The sequence below is a fragment of the Gordionus sp. m RMFG-2023 genome, chromosome 2 (genome assembly GCF_954871325.1).
Source record: "Gordionus sp. m RMFG-2023 chromosome 2, tfGorSpeb1-WG-v2, whole genome shotgun sequence".
Lineage (NCBI taxonomy): Eukaryota > Metazoa > Nematomorpha > Gordioida > Chordodea > Parachordodidae > Gordionus > Gordionus sp. m RMFG-2023.
The window spans coordinates 6,090,968-6,112,233 of record NC_088776.1 but is presented as its reverse complement, the minus strand read 5'-3'; the positions used below and the strand labels follow the sequence as shown (position 1 = coordinate 6,112,233).

General features: G+C 26.5%; 3 protein-coding genes across 3 annotated transcripts; 2 read left to right on the top strand and 1 right to left on the bottom strand.

Annotated features, from left to right (window-relative positions):
* The first annotated feature begins 4,103 nt into the window (after positions 1–4,103).
* Positions 4,104–5,166, top strand: LOC135924020 (probable ATP-dependent RNA helicase ddx42). Its single transcript, XM_065459068.1, has 3 exons — positions 4,104–4,331; positions 4,467–4,714; positions 4,770–5,166. Exons 1-3 carry the CDS (start codon positions 4,104–4,106, stop codon positions 5,164–5,166), a joined length of 873 nt encoding a protein of 290 aa, XP_065315140.1.
* A 7,811-nt stretch (positions 5,167–12,977) lies between these two features.
* Positions 12,978–14,310, top strand: LOC135925371 (uncharacterized). Its single transcript, XM_065460651.1, has 2 exons — positions 12,978–13,071; positions 13,220–14,310. The coding sequence occupies exon 2, from the start codon at positions 13,229–13,231 to the stop codon at positions 14,090–14,092; it is 864 nt and encodes a 287-aa protein (XP_065316723.1). The 5' UTR covers positions 12,978–13,071; positions 13,220–13,228; the 3' UTR covers positions 14,093–14,310.
* On the bottom strand, positions 14,292–15,082 carry LOC135925372 (death-associated protein 1-like). The gene is made up of 4 exons (XM_065460652.1): positions 14,923–15,082; positions 14,793–14,880; positions 14,704–14,749; positions 14,292–14,660 (listed from the first exon to the last, which is right to left on the bottom strand). Exons 1-4 carry the CDS (start codon positions 14,975–14,977, stop codon positions 14,526–14,528), a joined length of 324 nt encoding a protein of 107 aa, XP_065316724.1. The 5' UTR covers positions 14,978–15,082; the 3' UTR covers positions 14,292–14,525.
* Positions 15,083–21,266: the final 6,184 nt, after the last annotated feature.

The following is a 21,266-nucleotide window of genomic DNA, read 5'->3' as shown; positions in this document are numbered from 1 at the left end:
ATATAGTATTAGACCTTTGCCATTTTGGCATACATAGCATTGTACCGAAACCAAATAACCTTTCAATTGAAGTTGATGAAGATATTACAGTATTATATTTATAAAATAATGTTATTTGTATTATTAAACTCAGCAACACTTGTTTCACCAAAAAAAATATTTTCTTTATTAGATATTAAATCTATTGATGTAATAGTTTAGATTATATACTATGATACTATACTACATTTAGGGCTTCTTTTATTAATATATTTTGAAAGTATTCTTTAATACATATCTTAAAATATTGATGTAATATTCATATCAAAAAAAAGCCTCATTATATTCAAATTATTGGAAAATATTTTCTTAAATTTTGTCCATACCATCTTAAGCATGAATTTTTAAGAAAACCTATGCTCCTTATAGCCACATATAAATAATATATTTTAAATGTGTTTAACAAAATTTGTGTTTAACCCTTTATCATTTTTATGTTTATACAGATTTTATATCCAGTCTTTTTAACTTTTATTTAAAAAAATTTCCATTTAAAATTTTAAGATTAGGATTTGATTCATGGGAACTTATTTCCATAACTTAAATTTCACAACCTTCTTCTTCACTACCATCCTGCAAATTAAAATATATTACATAAAATTGGTAATGATATTCTGTCGAGTCCAACATCGAAAAGAATATCGGTTCGGTTAACGGTTCGGATAAATATAAAGGTTCAGGTTCAATTAAAAATAACGCTTATAGTTCAGTTTAGATCCCTGCATTTATATATAAAATGTAATCTTTACTAATTTCGTTTGGGTTATTTTATATCCATTTATCTTAATATAAGTTGTAAATTTTTAGTTAATTTTGGTCGTCGATATATTTAAAATATGGCGAAAAAGAATAAGGAAATTAATAAATATTCTTGAAGAAAATAAGATATATGCTGTGATATGTAAAATTTTAAATATGAATATTAAAAAGTATATGTATCTTTTGCCAAGAAAATTAAAATCAAGGACAAGGGATGATATTGTAACTAAAATTTTTGGCAAAGAAGGACTTGTATTTTCATTAAGCGATAAAATCTTTGGAGAAAAGGTTCAAAATCTGCGAGATTATTGTAGAGATAAACAGTTTGTTAAATTATTGAAACATATAGATGCCAGTTGAAAAAATAATTTATTTTTATATGTATATTTACCTTTGAAAAATAAGGTAATATCGTATCTTTATACTAACAATAACTGCGAATCTTTAAATAATGTGTTAAAAATAAAGTTTAACCGAGATTCTACAACACCTGTGCATATGATGGTCAATAAAATTTATGAATTAAGTTTAGCACAAGAAAAAGATTTTGAAAGAGCCCTTCTTGGTATGGGAAATTATTATTTAACAAAAAAGTATGATGTGACAAAAATTCGTCATGAATGGGACCAGATAAGTGACGATCAACATAAAAAAATAATATTAAATGTGCTTAAATCACATAGTACAAATAAACGAAAAAAAATTACCTCGACATGTGATGGATTGACATTAATTCAACCTACAGGATCTAAAAAACCGTGTCAATCTAAAAGGTCTAGATCAGATAGAACTAGAGCCTAGTTATTATAGTTCCTACATAAAAATTAACCAATAAGCACTAATTTATTTCAGAATTAATTTATCCAAAGGCCCTTTTTAGGGCCATAACACTCAAAGGCCCTTTTTAGGGCCACTCAACCAAAAGTTCGCTACAAAATCCGAAGACCCTTTTCATGGTCATTTAAACAATCAAATTATATTACTTTAACGATTAACTTAACAAAACAAAATTTGTATAAAAAGAAATACATGGACGCTTAACCCACCAACAATTCTCATTAGATATTAGCCGACGTTAAACCCCCAAGTTATTATATCTCAGAATAGCAAATCAAAGTCTTTCGAAATCAACTGAAAATTCGAGCAAATACACAAATCCCCCCCCTCTCCATTCTTTACTTAAAACAAATATATCATTTTACAAATAAAATATAACGACATTTATAAAATTATCGGAATCCCTTATCTAATATTTCCCCTAAAAATGGTAAATCTTTATACATTATATACATTTTTATGCTAGGTGTAAAATAATCTTTTATAAAAAAATTTTCTGTGATATCTTATTTATTAGAATGATATTATTGTATGGTAATATAGTAATATGGTAATATTGTAATAATGACAATAAAAACAAAGTGGCTATTTATAAAAAAGATCAATATCAAGTATGCAAAAATTATTTTAAAAAATTAATTTATCTTACTTTAACCATTAAAATGTGATCATATGTAATTTATAAAAACCTATATTTGTTCTTGCAATTTTTCGAATGATAGATAATATATGGAATTTAGCTTACTTTTTAAGTAATAATACAATATTAGAATATAATAAAACAAAAAATAATTTTAAATTTTTTTATAAAATAATAATACGCCATCTTGCGGATTTAATATTATTGAAATAAATTTAATTATTAATATTTTTTAATATAATTATATTAAATATCGATTAGGGAATGTAAACAGATATCACATCTAACTTTCTTTTCTTCATATTCAGTAGTGACCTTTATTTGATTCATATATACTATAATATATAAGGTAAATAATAAATTGGTGTAATTAGATTATATTTATTATAAATATAAGCATAATAAAAATATACCTGAAATTTATGAAATTATCATATGGTTCTTTCATAAAAGATACAAACACAAAATGGCTACCAGTCACTTCAATTTTTGCCACTTCAAATATATTAATCGGCAGTCTATAGTATTAATGTCATTGATTAAAAGATTTAAACGATTTATTATGAGATAAAAGATAATTCAACTATTAATGTATATTTCTGGAGTCTTTAGACTACTTAGCGAATTCGATTCTTAATTTTTCGAATTAGTGTAATCTTATAGTCAAAGTTATATATTTTATTTTAGTAAATGAATATTATTGTATTTTATTGCAGACTTCATGTTGTAGAAACATTGTTTAATTAAGAACTAAATAAAACAAGAATTATTTTTTGTTAATTGTGTTCAATTAACATAATTTATTGTAATGTTAATTTAAATTATTGATCAGTTGAAATAATTTATTTTAATGTTAATTGAGTATTAATTTGAATATCTATTGAAATATTTTATTATATATACCAGTTGATTGTTATACATATTATTATTATTATTATTTGATTTTTTAAAAGAAGAAATAAATTTGATTTAAAACTCAAAAAAATAACTTGTTTCCTTCATGGTGCCCCGGCACGTTTTTGTAAAAATAAAATTAAATATATAAAATTTGCCTTAAATTAAAAAAAAGTAAAAATTAAATTCGAAGGATATGACTTGTCTTTTTTTTTTTTAAAAAAAAATAGTCAAATATTATTCTGATATATACATATACAAAAGGTAAAAAAAAAATTTTTTTTTTAATGTTTAAATTTAAGGCGATTAATTTGCCGGACACTATTTTCATCGCACATATGCTCGTGATATGTGTGGTTGTGATGCTACGCAATTATATGTTAATGAATGGGAGACCGCATATTATTCAAGATAAGAACTTTATGTTCATAGTTTGCGTGATCACAAAATGTTAAAACTTACAATTTTACGCCAATTTATATTTTGATACGCTTATTATGCTACAAATTATAGTATATAAATTGAATACGAATTACACATTTTTTCAAGTTATATTCATTTCTGATCTATTTTGATAATTTAAATATAAAGACATAATATTATCTGATTTTCTTTTATAACTTAAAATTAGAGATTTAGAATAATCTAGTTTTCTTTAAAAACTTAAATTTAAAGAATTATCCAATTTCCTTTGACGACTTAAATTCAATGAGATTGAATTATCTAATTTCCTTTGATGACTCAAAATTAAAGCATAGGATTTTTTTTGATTTGCTTAAAATTTAAAGACATATAATTATTTAATTCCGTTTGACGATGAACATAATTTTTTTGTTCGATATGAAATTCATAACTTAAAACATATAGTATTTTCTTAAAGTAAAATTTTTATTATGGACAATAAACTTAATGCTAATTATGGACAATAAACTTAATGCTAATTATGAACAATAAACTTACTGCTATATGCGATCCGTATCTCAGATTTACAAAACTTATTGGAGAGATGACGGACACATACCTTGATATGGTTAAGACATACTTTGAGGATTACATTGCATCTGACGCATCTAAGGCTAGGACCTTATTAGGTAACTTATCAATTGACATTTATGACAAAATTACATCCGTGTGTTCAAAGGCACAATTAAAAGATTATAAGGTTGTTTTTAATAAACTCAAATTATTAATTCCGAGGGAAGATATAAATTTAAGTATAAAAAATTTTAACTTAACGGTACAACGTGACGACCAGTCTTTTTATACATTTTTCTATAGAATACATAAATTACATAAGAAGTGCAATTTCCTAGATGACAGTAGAATTAAGGAGAAATTGATAACGTCTACTTTAAACGATCATATCAGATGGAAGTTGAATAAGCATAAGGACTGGACTGTAGAAGAGATGATGAAATTAGGAGTTGAGTTAGATGGTAGCAATATTAAACCAGACGTTAGCGATACAAATTATGTAGACAATGATAAAAAATTGGATAAAAATAAAAAAATTTCTAATTCAAATATTGATAAAATACTGCAAAAGTACTTTTAGTAATAATGAGAATAATTCTAATGATAAAGAACGTAATAATTTTAGAGAAAATAATTTTAATTGTAATGGACGTAACACTCGTAGGGAAAATTTTGATTTTAAGAAGAGGAATTATAATGATTTTAGGCCTAATGATAATGCTAGCCGAAACTATCAAAACAATAATTTTCGAGACAGTGTGGGTAACTCTAGAAATTTTCGTAATAACCAATCTTCGAACAACAATTCAAACTATAATGGAAGAAACTCCATGTGGCACAATAACAATAATGCAAACAATTATGATAGAAACAATGCCTGGCAAAACAATAATAACTTTGGGAGAAACATCTCCTGGTCTTACAACAACCAAAGAAATCAGAATCAAGATGATGATCGAAATGGTAACCGATATGAATCCTACAATTATAACAATAATAGTGATGGAGGAAACAATACATGAAAAACTAGAGCCAAAGTAATAGCAACAATTGCAATATAAACATTAAAGAGATTGTGGAAAATAAAAATGACGCTATAAAAATAATAATGATAGTGATTTTAATGTCAACAATTTAACCGAGCATAAACTTAATGACAATGCATTTATGACTTCTTTAAAAGTAAATGATGTTACCGTTACTATGCAAGTCGATACGGGATCTAAATTTACGATTATACCTCATGAAATGGCTAAACAAATAGGTATTAAAGATCTTAAAAAGTCCACTCTACAACTCTCAGCTTATGATGGAAACTTAATTGAAATTATCGGCGTAACTCAAGTTAAAGTAAGCTACGATGGTATCGCCAAACACTTGCAAGCAGTGATCGTAAAGTCTAATAAAAATGCATTATTGGGACGAATATTTTGAACAAGTTTATAGCAAACATCGATATCAATTATGAAGATGGAATAAATAAATTAATAAAAGATTGCGAATTTAAACTGACTACCAAACCAATCAACAAAGTTAACGTCAAGATACATTTACGAAATGATGCCAAACCTAAGATAATACTACCAAGGCGTATACCTTATTCAAAAATAGATGCTGTAACTAAAGAACTTATGAGATGGATAGACGAGGGAGTCATTGAGCCGGTGACGGATGTTCGATGGGCAAGTCCTATAACCGCTGTCTACAAAGAAAATGGGAGCGTTACGGTTTGCGCTAGCTCAAGGAGGGGAAGAAATTCAGCAAGATCGATTTCAAAGACGCGTTCTTACAAATTCCCATCGATATAAACTGCAGAAACTTATTAACCATATCTACACACAGGGGATACTACTGGTTTACTAGACTTCCTTTTGGGTTAAAGACTTCTTCTGCAGTTTTTCAACATATTATGGATCAAATTTTCGGTGACATGGATGTCATCTTTTATATTGATGACCTATTAATAACGGGAAGTAGTGACGAAGCTCATTTCAACAACATAAAAAGAGTTTTTGAAAGAATATTATCTTATAGCTTAGTGCCTAATTTTGCAAAAAGCTTATTCTTCAAAAAAAAGTTTGAGGTTCTTAGGACACGATATCGACGCCAATGGGATCCACGCCAACCATGACAAGATCGAGGCGATCGTTAGAATTCCGGAACCAAAATCAGCTGCTGAATTGTCAACGTTTCTGGGTATGGCACTACAGAAAATTTTTGAACAACTTTGCTGAAATAGGCGATCCTTTATACAAGATTGTCAACAAGGAAAAATGGGAGTGGAATTTAGAACACTCCAAAAGTTTTGATGATCTTAAGACGTTGATTAGTCTTCCTCCAGCTTTGAGGTACTTTAATCCTGAATTACCTATCGGAATTGCGACTGATGCATCTAAAAGAGGTTTAGGAGCTGTTTTGTTTCACACCGAAAAAGATAGCAAAGAAAAACCAATAGCCTTTGCGTCGAGAACTTTAGCAAAGTCCGAGATAAATTATACCAATATTGAGCGTGAAGCTCTGGCCATTATGTTTGCTATCAAGAGATTTCAAGAATACTTGATAGGGACTAAGTTCACTATTGTAACGGACCACAAGCCGTTAATCCATATATTCACCAAAGGGCTCAAAGATAATAGTACCATGTCCTTAAGATTACAGAAGTTGAATATAATTTGGGGGGGGGGGTTACGACTTTAACATCAGATATAAAGCTGGTAAATACAATGTTGTTCCTGATTGCCTCTCAAGATTACCACAAGTAATTGATGAGACGAGACGTTATTGATGATATCGCAATTATAAATGACTTTGGCGATATATCTCTTAGTTTTGACCGAATACGTGATGAAACGTCCAAAGATTTTGAATTATCTCATGTTATTAATGATATAAGAAAAATGTGCCTATTAAAAACAAAATTTATGAAAATATTGAATATGAACTTAGTATTATTAAAAATTGTCTGTACAAAAGCAACAAAATAATAATTCCAACAAGTCTGAGAAAGAACATATTAAAGGCATTACATGAAGGTCACATGGGAGCAGGTAAAATTAAATCCTTAGCCAAAGATTGCATGTGGTGGTCTGGTATGGTCAACGACATTGATTTGGAAGTTAGAAGTTGCGACGATTGTAATATTTTTCACGACAATCCAAAGAAAATACAAAATCCATGGGTATTGGCGACTATACCTTTTGAAAGGATTCACATAGACTATGCGGGTCCATTTTTTACAAAAAATAGGTTAATAATCGTCGATGCCTATAATAAATTTCCAATTATAGTTCCTGTAAAAAACATCACGACTGAATTCACGATGAAAGAAATTTATAAAACTATTTCACTATTTGGCATACCTGAAACCATTGTTACAGATAACGGTACCAACTTTACAAGCAAGGACTTTGAGATATTTTGTAGTAACTATTGAATAAAACATGTACTAACATCCGCCTACCATAAGCAATCTAATGGACAAGCTGAACGTATGGTGAGAACATTCAAAGCTCACATGAAAAGAAACATAAAAATTGACTTAGAAACTGCACTGGACAGATTCTTGTTTAACTACAGAAACACACCGAATGATACTACAGGTGTCACACCATCCAAAAGAGTGTTTAACCACGATATTAGAATAATGTCGGGACTTATTTAAACCATTGGAGGATAAAATTGATAAAGTCAATATCGCTACCGAGAAATCGAACCTTTAATATAGGAGACTTCGTTTGGTACAAGAAACAGAGTTATGACACGTGGTGCAAAGGCAACATCACGCACAAAGAGAGTGACACCATGTTCCAAGTTAATACGGATAAAGGTGTATTAAGGAGACTTATATACCAGTTATGAAAAAGGGAATGTTATAATAGGTTTAAATATTATGAAAGTGACCCTAAGAATTGTAAAGAGGGAAGTGTAGACATAAGTAAATATAGTAAGATACCTTTCAGACCATCAAGAATTAAACAAAAACCTTCTTATTTAAAAGATTTTATAACTTAAATTATTAAAATAAAATATTAAAACGCAACTTAAATTATTAAAATAAAATATATAAAACGCAAAATTTGAAAAAACGCGAAATATTATATAATAATCTTTTTTGATTTATCATTCTTACGGAATTCTACATATTTATCATTCCATATTCCAAAATTTTTATTCCAAATCGCAAAATATTATATAATAATCTTTTTGATTTATCATTCTTACGGAATTCTACATATATATCATTCCATATTTCAAAATTTTTATTCCAAATTCTTTTTTTCCAAATTTAAAATTTTATTCCGTATTCCATATATTCAAATTTAATCAATTATTCCTTATGATAATGATAACGTACAACAATTTTATCAAACCTACGAAAACGTATGGACTCACGCAACTCAAACATAGACTTATGCGCTCACCGAGCAGCAACTTGATACTTTGTCGAAGAGGGGAATGTAAATTGTGTTCAATTAACATAATTTATTGTAATGTTAATTTAAATTTTTGATCAGTTGAAATAATTTATTTTAATGTTAATTGGGTATTAATTTGAATATCTATTGAAATGTTTTATTATATATACCAGTTGATTGTTATACATATTATTATTATTTGATTTTTTAAAAGAAGAAATAAAATTGATTTAAAACTCAAAAAATAACTTGTTTCCTTCATTTTTGAATTTTTTATAAGTTATTTATATCATAGGGAAATGGATCTCACTACAAATAAAAGATAATATATAAAAAATTTTACCTAAGCATTCGCAGTTTACCTTAGCATTCGCAGTTTAGTCAAACCCCTATTTTTTTAAAGTATTATTTTCTATATTTTTGTAAAATAATTTAATATATATTCTTTTTTAAAATTTTGTAATTTTTTTATTAATCATATTAATTAATAAATTCATTTTATAGATACATAATTATAAATCATAATTATTTTACCATAAGATATAATATTGTTGTTAAAATATAATTTGTTCGGCAGTGAAGACTGAAATATAAATTTATGGTATAATATTATAATAAAGATATTGACGATATATATTCGAATATTCTAGAAACATTGGGAATAGGGGCAGGAGAAAATCAGGGGGGGGGGGAAATAGGGAATTAAAATCTATAAAAAATATTTTGATAATAATGAAATTTATATACATATTAATTAAGTAGTAAGTTCATATTTGGATTATAAATAATATATAATTATGAATAAGTGTTGTTAAATCGCTAGATTTGAGCCGATTAAAAACGGCTAACTCAACATTATAGCCAAGAAAATATTGCCCAAGCGTCAAAATTTCGCCAATAGATGTTCAATCCTATGTGCCATCTATGAAAAAAAACCTTTAGTCCTGCATAATATTTTTCTGGATAAAATATTGAGTCAGCCGTTTTTAAAAATCGGCTCAAATAGAGCCGTTTTACAACACTATTATGGATATTGACGAAATATATCCGTTGCTCTATAAATATGGGAAAAGGATAGGAGAAAATCGTGGAAAAAATAGTGAATTAAAACTTACAAAAAATATTATAATTATAACGAAATTTGTAAACATATTAGGTGCCAATTTTTAAATAATTAAGTAATGATAAATTTAATGACAAGAAGTGAAAGCAAATTGGAAGGATAGAAGTGTAAGACTTTAAGCGAGTAAAACCGATTCGCTATATTTCAATAAAAACAATAAATGTTGTTATGTATAAGAAAATATCACAATAATACCTCTTTTTGCCAATTATATAATAAATAATTTACATGATTTTTATATGACTACAGTAAATTTTTTTTTATGCCATATGTAATAAATTAATTTAATTGCCATTTTTAATTAAAGAATTAATCGAGAAAATTAAGGAAATCACAATGTTTTAAGAGAAAGAATTTGAAAAATATCTCCCAGAACAAGAAGAATATTTTTTAAAAAATCAATATCTAATTTCTAATACCTTAATCAATAGATTGCAATGATACATTTAATATTTCAACTTTACTTAAAAGATAAAAGTTTACAAAACCAAAAGGCTTAAAAATTAACTTCCATTTGATAAATATTATTTATTTGATTTTATATTATAACTTCGAATCCTTTCTACTATTCTCATATAAAGAAAATAAGAGAGATATATATTACTCTACATATTTTTAAAATTTACCTAAAAAAGTATCAAGTTACTTTCGTAGTTTATTATGAAGGTGAAAATTTGATATATAATTAAGTAGAATATGAATGAAGCAAATAGGAATATTTGTGAGGGATCTAGACATGTATATGGATAATATTTTTTTTGGAAAAATAAAAATTAATATGGATGAAGTAAATAGGAAAATTTATGCTGGTCAGTGGTATATTGGTGTACTGTTTAAAAATTTGACGGGAGGGGGGGGGGCTATGATTTTTATTTATATATTATCGAAAAATATGGTATATTTTAAATTACTTTTTTTTATTACGAATATGAATAAATTCTTTATTTTTCTTGGGCTACATTTATCTATGAAAAGATTTAATTCTCCCACTATGATTTATTTTACATATTTTAATACATGGAACTGAAATTCTTTCTGATATCGAGGTCCTTTAATATTTATGAATATTAAATTTGACAAATTATTTATTCTTAAACTTTCTCAATTATTTACCATGATCAAAATCATAAGAATGAAAGCCCCCTTTCACCAGCAAATACTGCAGGATAAAGTATTCCCAGAGTTAAGGAATTTTTTAATATCTTTATCGATATATTGTCTCAGCAATCGTTTCATATTCATTTATTTTGAATCTTTGGTAGATTCTCTATTAACTTTTCGTCTAAAATGCACATCTAAATTCTTAGGGCCATTTTGAATAAAGAATATATCGGTAAGAATATCGAAAATAAAAAAAAATAATTTGATTAATTACCCTCGTTTTCAAAATTATCTATTAGTGTATTTTCTAGAGTAAATATAAATTATTTTTTTTAATCTTATGTTTAATTTTTTTAATGGTATAATCTTAAATAAAAGTTTAAATTTTGAATTAGCGATATCTATAAATTTACAAACATAACGCTTACATGAATTTTTGGATAGGAGCGATGATAGGAAAATGAATAATATTTATAAAAACGATAAAAATAACTGATATTTATTTCTCATTCATTCACATTAAAAATAGAGTACGGTTACCAACAACTAATTGATTACCACCAACAGTTCTTCCATGCCTAAATAATCACGAGGCCTGAGAGAGTATAATCAGAATTATATGAAGGTTATTAATGTAGGCTCATTATAAGACTTTTATTATTAATACCAGAGGGTTGCTATAGAATAATGTGTGGGGAAATATAAAGGCCGTTTAATTTATTTAAGGGGGTAAATGTTGATCTTGGAAGGGGTTTGCTATCAATAATTTTCTGTCTTGTAAACTTTGCCTACATCATATTTCATTATCGTCAACATGTTCCTAATAGTTTATTTTTTTCAAATATTAATCAAACAAAAATGTATCATTGGTAACAGGACCCAAAAATTTAAATTCTTCCAAAGTAAATTGATTAATTTTAATAACTAATATTCTACCTATTTGAAAATTTCTAATTCCCATTTAAGCATCTAAAAGATTATCGCTAAGCCTTGAGGTAAGATTATTTATTTTTCAAGATTGAACTATACTTTAAGTTTTAACCTCAAGCGAAATATAAAAAACCTGCGAAAATGTAGTTATTTATCACCAACATTTGCTGATGATGAATTTTCTATACTTTAAAATAGCGGAAGCGGTGCTGATGTAAATTTTTAAATAAATGATTAAAAAATAAAACTTTTTGCTTCATTATTTTCTACGTGGATAAAAAAAATATGAAAAAGATTTTGTAAAAAAATGATTTAATTTAATACTTTTAAAAAAATTGTAAATTAAGCGGGGGGGGGCATAGCTCCCTTCGCAACACATCTGTTGATCTTGGATACATGTAACTTGAATTACTGGAAATATTATCGGAAAATAAATATGGAAATTTGGAGATTAATATAATATTGGAAAAAGGATAAGATATTGAATATATAAGATATCTTTTATGGCATTAGAATATAATTATGGAGATTTGGTTTATTTTAGGAATTACTGGATGTATGGAATATTAATGTAAGATAATCAATATGGAAATTAGTTTAATAGTTATTTGACAAAGAAAATTTTTAAAATGATAGATAAAAAGAATTGCGTAAGATTAAATATAAAGTGTTTTAGAATATTATTAAAAATATAATATAAATATTAAATATGTGTAATTATAATATATTAGGATGCACAACAAAAATTACTAGGAATCAATGCAATAGAGGGTTTATGATAGACTAATTTCGCCATGAATAGGATAGGACAATATTTATTGGGGAAGAGGGATATTAGATCATCGTAACGTATAGGAGCAAAAGAATAACTAAGGGATCTATTCTACATGGTGGATCTATAAGCTGACTTTATATGAATTTAATTAAGTTTATATGCACTTAAATTTATATACACTTTATATGAATATGGTTTACAATATAAGATAATCAATAATTTCAAATTATATAATTTTCCTTCTTAGAGTTAATCTGAAAACTGCTCGAATGAATCATAAATTGTCTTTGTCAGATATTTAGTTAATATATTTTTTACAGGAATACTAAACCAATCTTATAAATTTTTTTGCAATTTTTCAATATTAATATAATGTGAAATATAGTAGATAAATATATATGAAAATGATAAAATATACTTGTCTATTGTTTTAATATACAATAGAGTTATCTAATATCTATTTACGCTCCTATCCAAATAATTTATATAATTTAAAATTAAAAATATTTAAAAACTATTTATTTTCCTAGTGTTATATAAATTTGATCGAAATATTATATGAAGTTAAGTTTTATATATTGAGGTATATTATCTTTTTATTACATTATTGTACAACTATTATAAATTTTAATAAACTAATTGGATATTTGTTAAAGGGCAATAAATAATTTATAACTACTATTTTATTTTAAAAAATAGTTTATTAAAATTAAGTTATTTTTATGATTTAGATATTCACAATGACTCAGGATGACAAAATTCATATAAAGACTAAAACTATTTATCCAGAAGACAGATTAGCTCTTAAATGGGATCTATGCTTATCAGATGCTTTATTAAAAACTGCCACAGGAACTGGTATGGGTATATTATTTTCACTTGTTGCATTTGGAAGGAGACCTTGGCCAGTAGCTCTTGGGTTTGGTTCAGGATTGGGAATGGCCATATCTAATTGTAGGCATGAACTATCTAGGCAGAGATTCATAGCCTCATTGGATAAAAATTCTCCATATTATGGTACCATGGATGGTTATTATGATGTAAATCACAATAGATGGTGGGATTTTGGAGGCTACAAATTGAGGCATGGTGGTGTGGAACGTAAAGACAGAAGATATTTAGAGGTTGTTGAGGATGAATATGATCCAAATTACTATAAAAATTCAACAAATAAGATTATTCATAAGGGTGAAAAAAAATTTGATCAATGGGGACATGAAATTAAGTCAGCTATTGATACAGTTGAGGACAAATTTATATCTGCAGGCAAAAAAGTTGAAAGTGGCATCAAAACTACAGGTCATAAAATTGAGAGTGGAATAGAGAAGATTGAGTATGGATTAAAGAAGGCTGGCCATAAAATAGAGGATACTTTTCGAAGTGCTGGAGATGCAATAGAAGATCAATTTAAGGCAAATGGAAGAAAAATTGATCATGGGCTTAGTCAAACTGGAGAAAAAATAGGGGATGGCTTAAAAGCAACTGGTAAGAAAATAGATAATAGTCTTAGATCAGCAAATTATGTAGAAGGTGGGATCATAGATGTTGCTCAAAATGTTGAATATGCTGCACAGAAAGTTAGTGAATCCTTATCCAATAAATAAATTTCTATCAAAATTGCTTGTTCAAAAAATGTTTACATTAAATAATTTGTTCATTTTAAAATAGTGCAAAAAATTTGAAGAATTTTATCTTATACATATTTCATATATATTAATTTATTTGGAAATTAGTTTCACAATTTATTATACTTGATTAGATATGCCTTTTAATTTATTAGAAAAATAGTGTTAAATTTAATAATTTGTGTCCCATACTTTATTATTTATAATTATATATATATAATAGCGAATAAAATAAATGATGTGTTAAATAGTTATTTGCTTGATTATTTATAATTATAATTCCAATAGTAAGTATAAATAAAATAGAGTTAATCATGATCTGAGCTTTTAACACCAAATAATTTCATTATAATTATGAAATATATATAACAATAATTTAAAATATCATTATATTTAAAAAAAATCTAAGTTTCTATTTTCTTGGCTGTTGAATAGGAAAACTTTTCTCATTGTGAAAATAATTTGTTGATCGTGGTGCATCCTTGCTTGCAAATGGTGGTTTATCATGAAATGCTTTGACTGCTTCAGTAGTAAAATCTAAATTCCCCTATGGTTCTTTTTAATAAGGTAAAATTGTACAAAAGTATTACTTTGGAAAGATATCCTGATAAGTTGATATTCTTATCTTTTTGAGCACTTTAAAATAAAGCTTTATATGCAAGAAACACAATATAATTACATTTTATTTTCAGTATCTTCTTTTTCTTTTTCCTCCTTATCTATATTTGGTGGAAGATTTTGAGATATTCTCATTCCACCAACTTTTACTAAATCATTATTTTATATTTCAATATCTTTAAAAAAATTACCTGCAGGCAAATGTCCACCTTTTAAATCAATATGCTCGCTACCTTCTTCAGTCATTGTTAATTTTAAAATTCACGTTATAAATTATAAAACTATGGCCAACTTTTTGTTTGTTTAATTATAACGAATGAATTAAAATTGAAACCCTTTTCAAGGACAAAATTTTAATTTTTTTAAATGATAAAATGCAATAAGAATTTATATATAAGTTGATTAATATTATTCATTAAGAAATATTTATTTTAGTTACAATAAATAGAGTGCACAATTTAACAACGTTAAATTACTCTTTTCTATTATTTTTGTTATTTTATGATTGTATTTTGTTTATATAGTTATATAATTTTTTTATGCTATAAATAATTTCTAAAAATTTATGAAAGGACTAAAATACAATTATTGTAACGTTTAAAAAATAGTAAAAACTTTTTGTTACATTATTGCAACAAGTAAAGGTCTCTTATAACATGTCATATTCAGATAGTTTTGTTAAACGGCTCAATTTAGGCAATTTAAAAAACGCTTAACAATTTTGGATAAAAGTAAATTACTTTACCTTATTGCCCACAGATGGAAGAAAGTTTGAACTTAGGTAGTATTAATTTGTCCTAAATCTTAAATTAGCCCTTTTTATAAAAGGCTAAATATAGCTGTTTTGCAATATTATAGTTAGCTATAAACATTAAAATTATTTTAAATGAGACTATTAAATTTTATAGAAAATATACACTTAGTCCTCCATGAAAGTTAGTTAATTTCATTTAAAGTAGAAAATATTGATATTTTTAATAATTGTAATCTTACAATTTTTTTAAAATATTTGAATGTATTGCACAGTCTTCTAAAAATATGTTTAATAAATAATATATTAAATATTTACTAATTTTATCTTAAAATTTATTTTAATATTCTTAAAAATTAACCAGTTTATATTTGGTGATAATTTTTTTAAAATATTTTTTTAACTCTTATTATATGTAATTTATGAGCCATATAGCAGGCTGTAGATTCGCCATTCCCGTTTATGTCTATAGATTTATATATTCTATTACAATTAACAATATAAATGAATTCGCTGAATAATATAATATTTAACACAAATGCTGTGTCTAATTCAAATGCTCTACCCTCATACCCATTAAAAAATCCTTAAATAACCAGCAGATGGCAAAATTTCCTCAATACTAAAGTTTTTACAATAGAAATTTTTAGACACAATTATGGTTCCTTTTTCAAGGACTCAATTATAGAATTTTATTTTTAATTATATAATTATAAATTTATAAATTATAATTTTTTTAATTAGGTTTTATGTAAATTTAAAAATTAAGAAAATGCTTTTTAAAAAAATTTATATTGACTATAAAATGCTCATAGCGTTATGATTACAAAATTAATAACAAAATTTATAGAAATTAATCAAATTCTCATATATAAATAAATCAGGGAAATATTGTAATGACTAATTGTTAAACTTTAGCATTTACAAAGGTAAAAGTTATTAAAAATAAAAGAAATATTTATATTGCAATTGTTACATAAGAGCGTATATAATTGTTAAAAAATATAATAGATACATAAACCGGTATGTAAATCACCATAAAATATAGAATAAACATTATATGATATTTTAAAAGTTAAGAAAAATGTCGTTCATATATGGAATTTTAATCTTCTTTGCAATTGGGCCAATTTTTTAAAATAAATATCTGTATTAGGGTTCGAATCTCTTTGTATATTTAGTAGATCTAATCCATGCTTAATTTTCTAATATTGTACTGCTGATTCTTTGTAATGAAAATACATCTTTCATTTTTGCTTATATTAATTGGTATTGTTGTCAAAATATATACATATTTTGATAGAATTGGGGAAAAACTTCAGAATATTTTAAAGTATGCAATGCATCAATAATGTTCTTGGAGGATTATCTACGAAAATTAACTTTTCATACCAAGATTCAAATTCGGAAATTAATAGGCGTCAATTTTAAATACTCTGAATAAAGATGAGCTAAATATGATTTTTTCAATATCAAGATCTAATATTCCTCAGAAGTTCTAAGTAATGGAATTTGTAAATTAGATAGAGTCCTTTTATGATAATATTGTAATATAAATAGTATTTCCTGATAACCTTGTTACATCCTTTTCCATCTTTATATATTCTTCATTTTACTTAATAGTTGTATTTGCAATTGTTAGGTGCATCAGATTATGACGATGAATCAGTTATTATTTCAAAAACTATTAATTGGGTTTGATCAAATTAAATTATATTTTTATTAAATTATTACTTTGTTTTTTTGGTTGATAAATTTTTTTATAAGTATTAGTATTCAAGAGTTAAAAATTTAAAAAAAATATACTTTAAATTTATGTGGGAAAAAAATACCAATACCCAATAAAAATATTTAAATTAATTTAAACTTTACAAAATTTAAAATAGATTATAACCTATTTAAAATAGAATATTTTGCAATTCAATACATGAAAACCTATTATATTTTATAAAAATAATTTATGATCTGCATTTATTTAAAAGAATAGGGGGGGGGGGTACCCCTTGTAAAAAAGTCCCATTTTGTAAAATTTTATCACTATTCCCGAAAATATAATTTTGAATCGCATATAATTTAAATATTTTTGAGATTCTTTCATACCATGTTATATCTATAGGAAGTAGAATAAACTCCATGTTTGAGAAAACGTCTATGCTTCTAATTCCGTTAACTGGCATCATCAAATAACATTATATAAAAATATCGAAAATTAATTTATGAAAAATAGTTATCGATACTTTTATGGATAAAAATTAATTATTTAAAATCAAAGGTTATACCTGGATCAAGGGCTTTACTAGAGATTCGTTCGGTCCAGGTTCGTGTGACAAATACTTACGGTTCCAGTTTTGTTTGGGTTCTGTAAATAATAATAGTTAATAGCGGTGTAACTAACCTGAAAATAAACAGGTACTGATTTTAGTTTATTGTCAATCAATAATTTAAAATTAGAATTAAAATGGTTCTGTTATATAACTCAAATTAATCCTAATTAAAATTTATCTAAATAAATAAAATAGTAAATAATTATAAAATTATTTTATACATAATAATACATATAAAAATATAAATATAATAATAGTTTCATAAAATGAAAGGATAATCTATTTTAGTTAGTGGACATATTTGGATAAAATTTTTTTTTAGATAAATATTAAATTATAAGTATAAAATTCTTTGATAGAATTTATATAATCCTAAGGTATATTTATAAAATGCAAAAAATATAAAGGTTTCCATCATTTTTTTAAGAATTACACCGAAAATAAAAGTCAATTCTCAGTTTATTCATTTAAATTTAATTTTTTAAATGTTATAGATACCAACTTATATACCATAAAATGCAAAAAGATCCTGGTAGAATTTAAACAAAATTAAAGTAAATTCTCCATTAAGTCTTTTCTATTTTTTAAATTAATATGCGGGACATTTTTTCTGGGGTTCGTGATAAATTTTTCGATTATATGTTGGAATCTAGTAATGTTGCCAAATGGCTAAAGTTTATTATTGATATAATATATAATAATCGAAACAAAGAGGGTAAGGATCAACTGATTCCCTGTAAATGCCTAAGTAGGAAACAAAATTTATAAAAGCCAACTGCGAGAAGCGAGCGAAATATAATTTAAAAAAAATCGAATGTAGTTATAATTATTATAACTAGCTTAGTGGGGGTGCATTGGACTAGAATTAGGGGGTATATTACTATGGAGTGGGGAATTGTCTGTGGGGGTGGCAGTAAAATCAATTGTTTTATTGAGAGTATCGTCAAAAATTTTGGACAGAAGCCCCTTGTGGCTATCCTTTTGGCGAAAGCGGATTGAGAGGGATATAACTTGAGGATAGAGGATAAGAGGCCAAGGCGTGCGTGAGGCTGATAACGGAGACGTCGTTCATATACATTCTCTTATGCTTGAGGTAAAAATTTCCAGTAGTAGCAAACTATCGACTATAGGTACTAATAGGAGCGTGACAGATAGGTTATAGGGGCTGACCTACCTGGAAAAAATATGTGTGATTATAGGGTAACCTCCCACATCCACTTGGGATGGAGGTGCTTGTTGGTATCTGAAAGATTTCCACCTGGTTAGTCTTCATTGTCGGAGTTTTGCAATGATGAGTCGGAGCGATCATCGATCGAATCAATTCAATATTCTGCTCATGATATCAGTATTTGATGCACGTTGATATCTAGTGTGAATATAGGAAATCTATCTCTTTTTATATAGAATTAGTAGGCTTGGACTTTCTTGGGGTATAAGCTTTTGGCTTGGGTCGTTGGTATTTTGGTGCTGTTCAATGACATATATGGGGAGCCGAGAGGTTCATCATATTGTTAAGCGTAGGGCTGAGGTTTGGATAGGGACGCTCCATATCTTAAGCCATAGTAAGCAATGGCTACTCGAAAGGGTTTCTTCTTGATGGGTTGAGGCAGTGCTCCTCCTGAGGGAAAAATTATTGATTTCACCTGATATCCTAACTGGCTCCAGATTCCATGGCGCATTTTTGAGCTCTTAAAACCACATCTCTTATCAGGGTTAGGGAACTTGTGGAGGACAATATTTGATCCATGAGCTTGATAGACGGGAGCTCGTAGCTGTCTGATATAGGGAAGGAGATATTTGGGGTGATGTCGTTAAGATAATGACTTTCATAATCAGTCTTCCTTTATCAATCTCGGCTATAACATTGATTTTTAAGTGGGAGAGGATATTAAATAAATATCTTTAGACAAATAAGTAATTAAGATATGCTTTGAAAATCAGGCTAGGTTTAGACGTATCTATACCTTACATAAAAGATGCGGAATAACGGTTAATTCGCTAGCATTTTATTTTTTATAATTATATAAGTTAATATCTAGAAAATTTCAAAAAACAAAATACTATTAAAAAATTTTCAAATAAATGAATAATTGTTTTTTATTTTTGAAATTCTTAAAGAAATGATGGAAACCCACAGGCGCGTAAGCAGGGTGTGGGCCCCCCCCCCCAAGCCAAAAAATGGAGATGACTGATATTTTTCAAAAATATTATTGTTTATATTTGTTAATATTTATTCCTATCTCATATTAAATATATATTTAAACATTTATTATCACATTCATAAACAAGTTATTTCATCAATTAATTTCGATTTCAAGTTTTCCGACCTAATATTTACTTATTATTTTTAAATTTTTAGTGGCGTAATATTTATCTACCATTTTCAAATTTCTTGTCATATAATAATTATTTCTGAAAATGCCAACAGGGAGAAAGAAATTGTAACCTTGTCCAACAAGATAGAGTCTCCACCATCAAGCAGTAGCAGCTTTTATGGAGCTAGAAGAGCCGATTATTTGCTATTACTGATATCACAATGGCCTGAAAGAAATATTTTCTCAGAAGAAAGAAAATTATTGGATTCAATGCTTATTCCAATTTTTTTTTCTCATTAGAATGTATTATCTAATTATACAACTATATGTATTTTCAAAAACATGATATTGACTTGATTAAGAAGATGAGAATATTTTATTAGAATTCAAGGAAATTAGGGCTAATGTTGACGAAATTCTATATGTTATTGTTAAGTCAAAAGCAGATCTATACGTGTTTAATATTTGTCTCCCTCGACTTGTAGCAAGGCAAAACTCATAGTTAAAACAATAATATAGGATTATTAGAAGAGTAGGGGAGACCGGGGTAAAAAGATAGGCATTTTGCATATTTACCATAAATATTTTAAACAAGAGTCAAACACAACAATTTAAAGATCAATGTGTAGCCCCATCCCTCATCTACAAGATAAAAAAAGTGTAGCCATACCTATAATATTTTAGGAGCTATTTAGTTATGTCAAACTATTCATTTTCGCCATTTTACCTGGGTACAGGGTATAATGGATAAGCACTGGGGTAAAGTGGTTAAAATAATATTTGACATATATTTATTGTTTTATTTAACAAATATTACAAATTTAAGAAATATTTATGATTTTTATTTACAAACTAATCAATACAATAAGGACATGTAAAGTAATTCACATTTAGAATGCGACCATTCAAGGCACATTGTCAATTCAAATACAAACAATATAATTTAACTACTTGTTTAGGCATTAATCCCATAAATGACCTAGTTGCTTCTAATACGTAGTTACACAATCTAGATTATCTTAATTTGTAAATATTTATTTATGATGATCTGAACTTTTAATACCATTTTTATATCTTCTTCTCAACGTTGGATAAGGTATGTTAAATTTTTTAGCAGACAAATTCAATGTAGTATTATTTGTTAT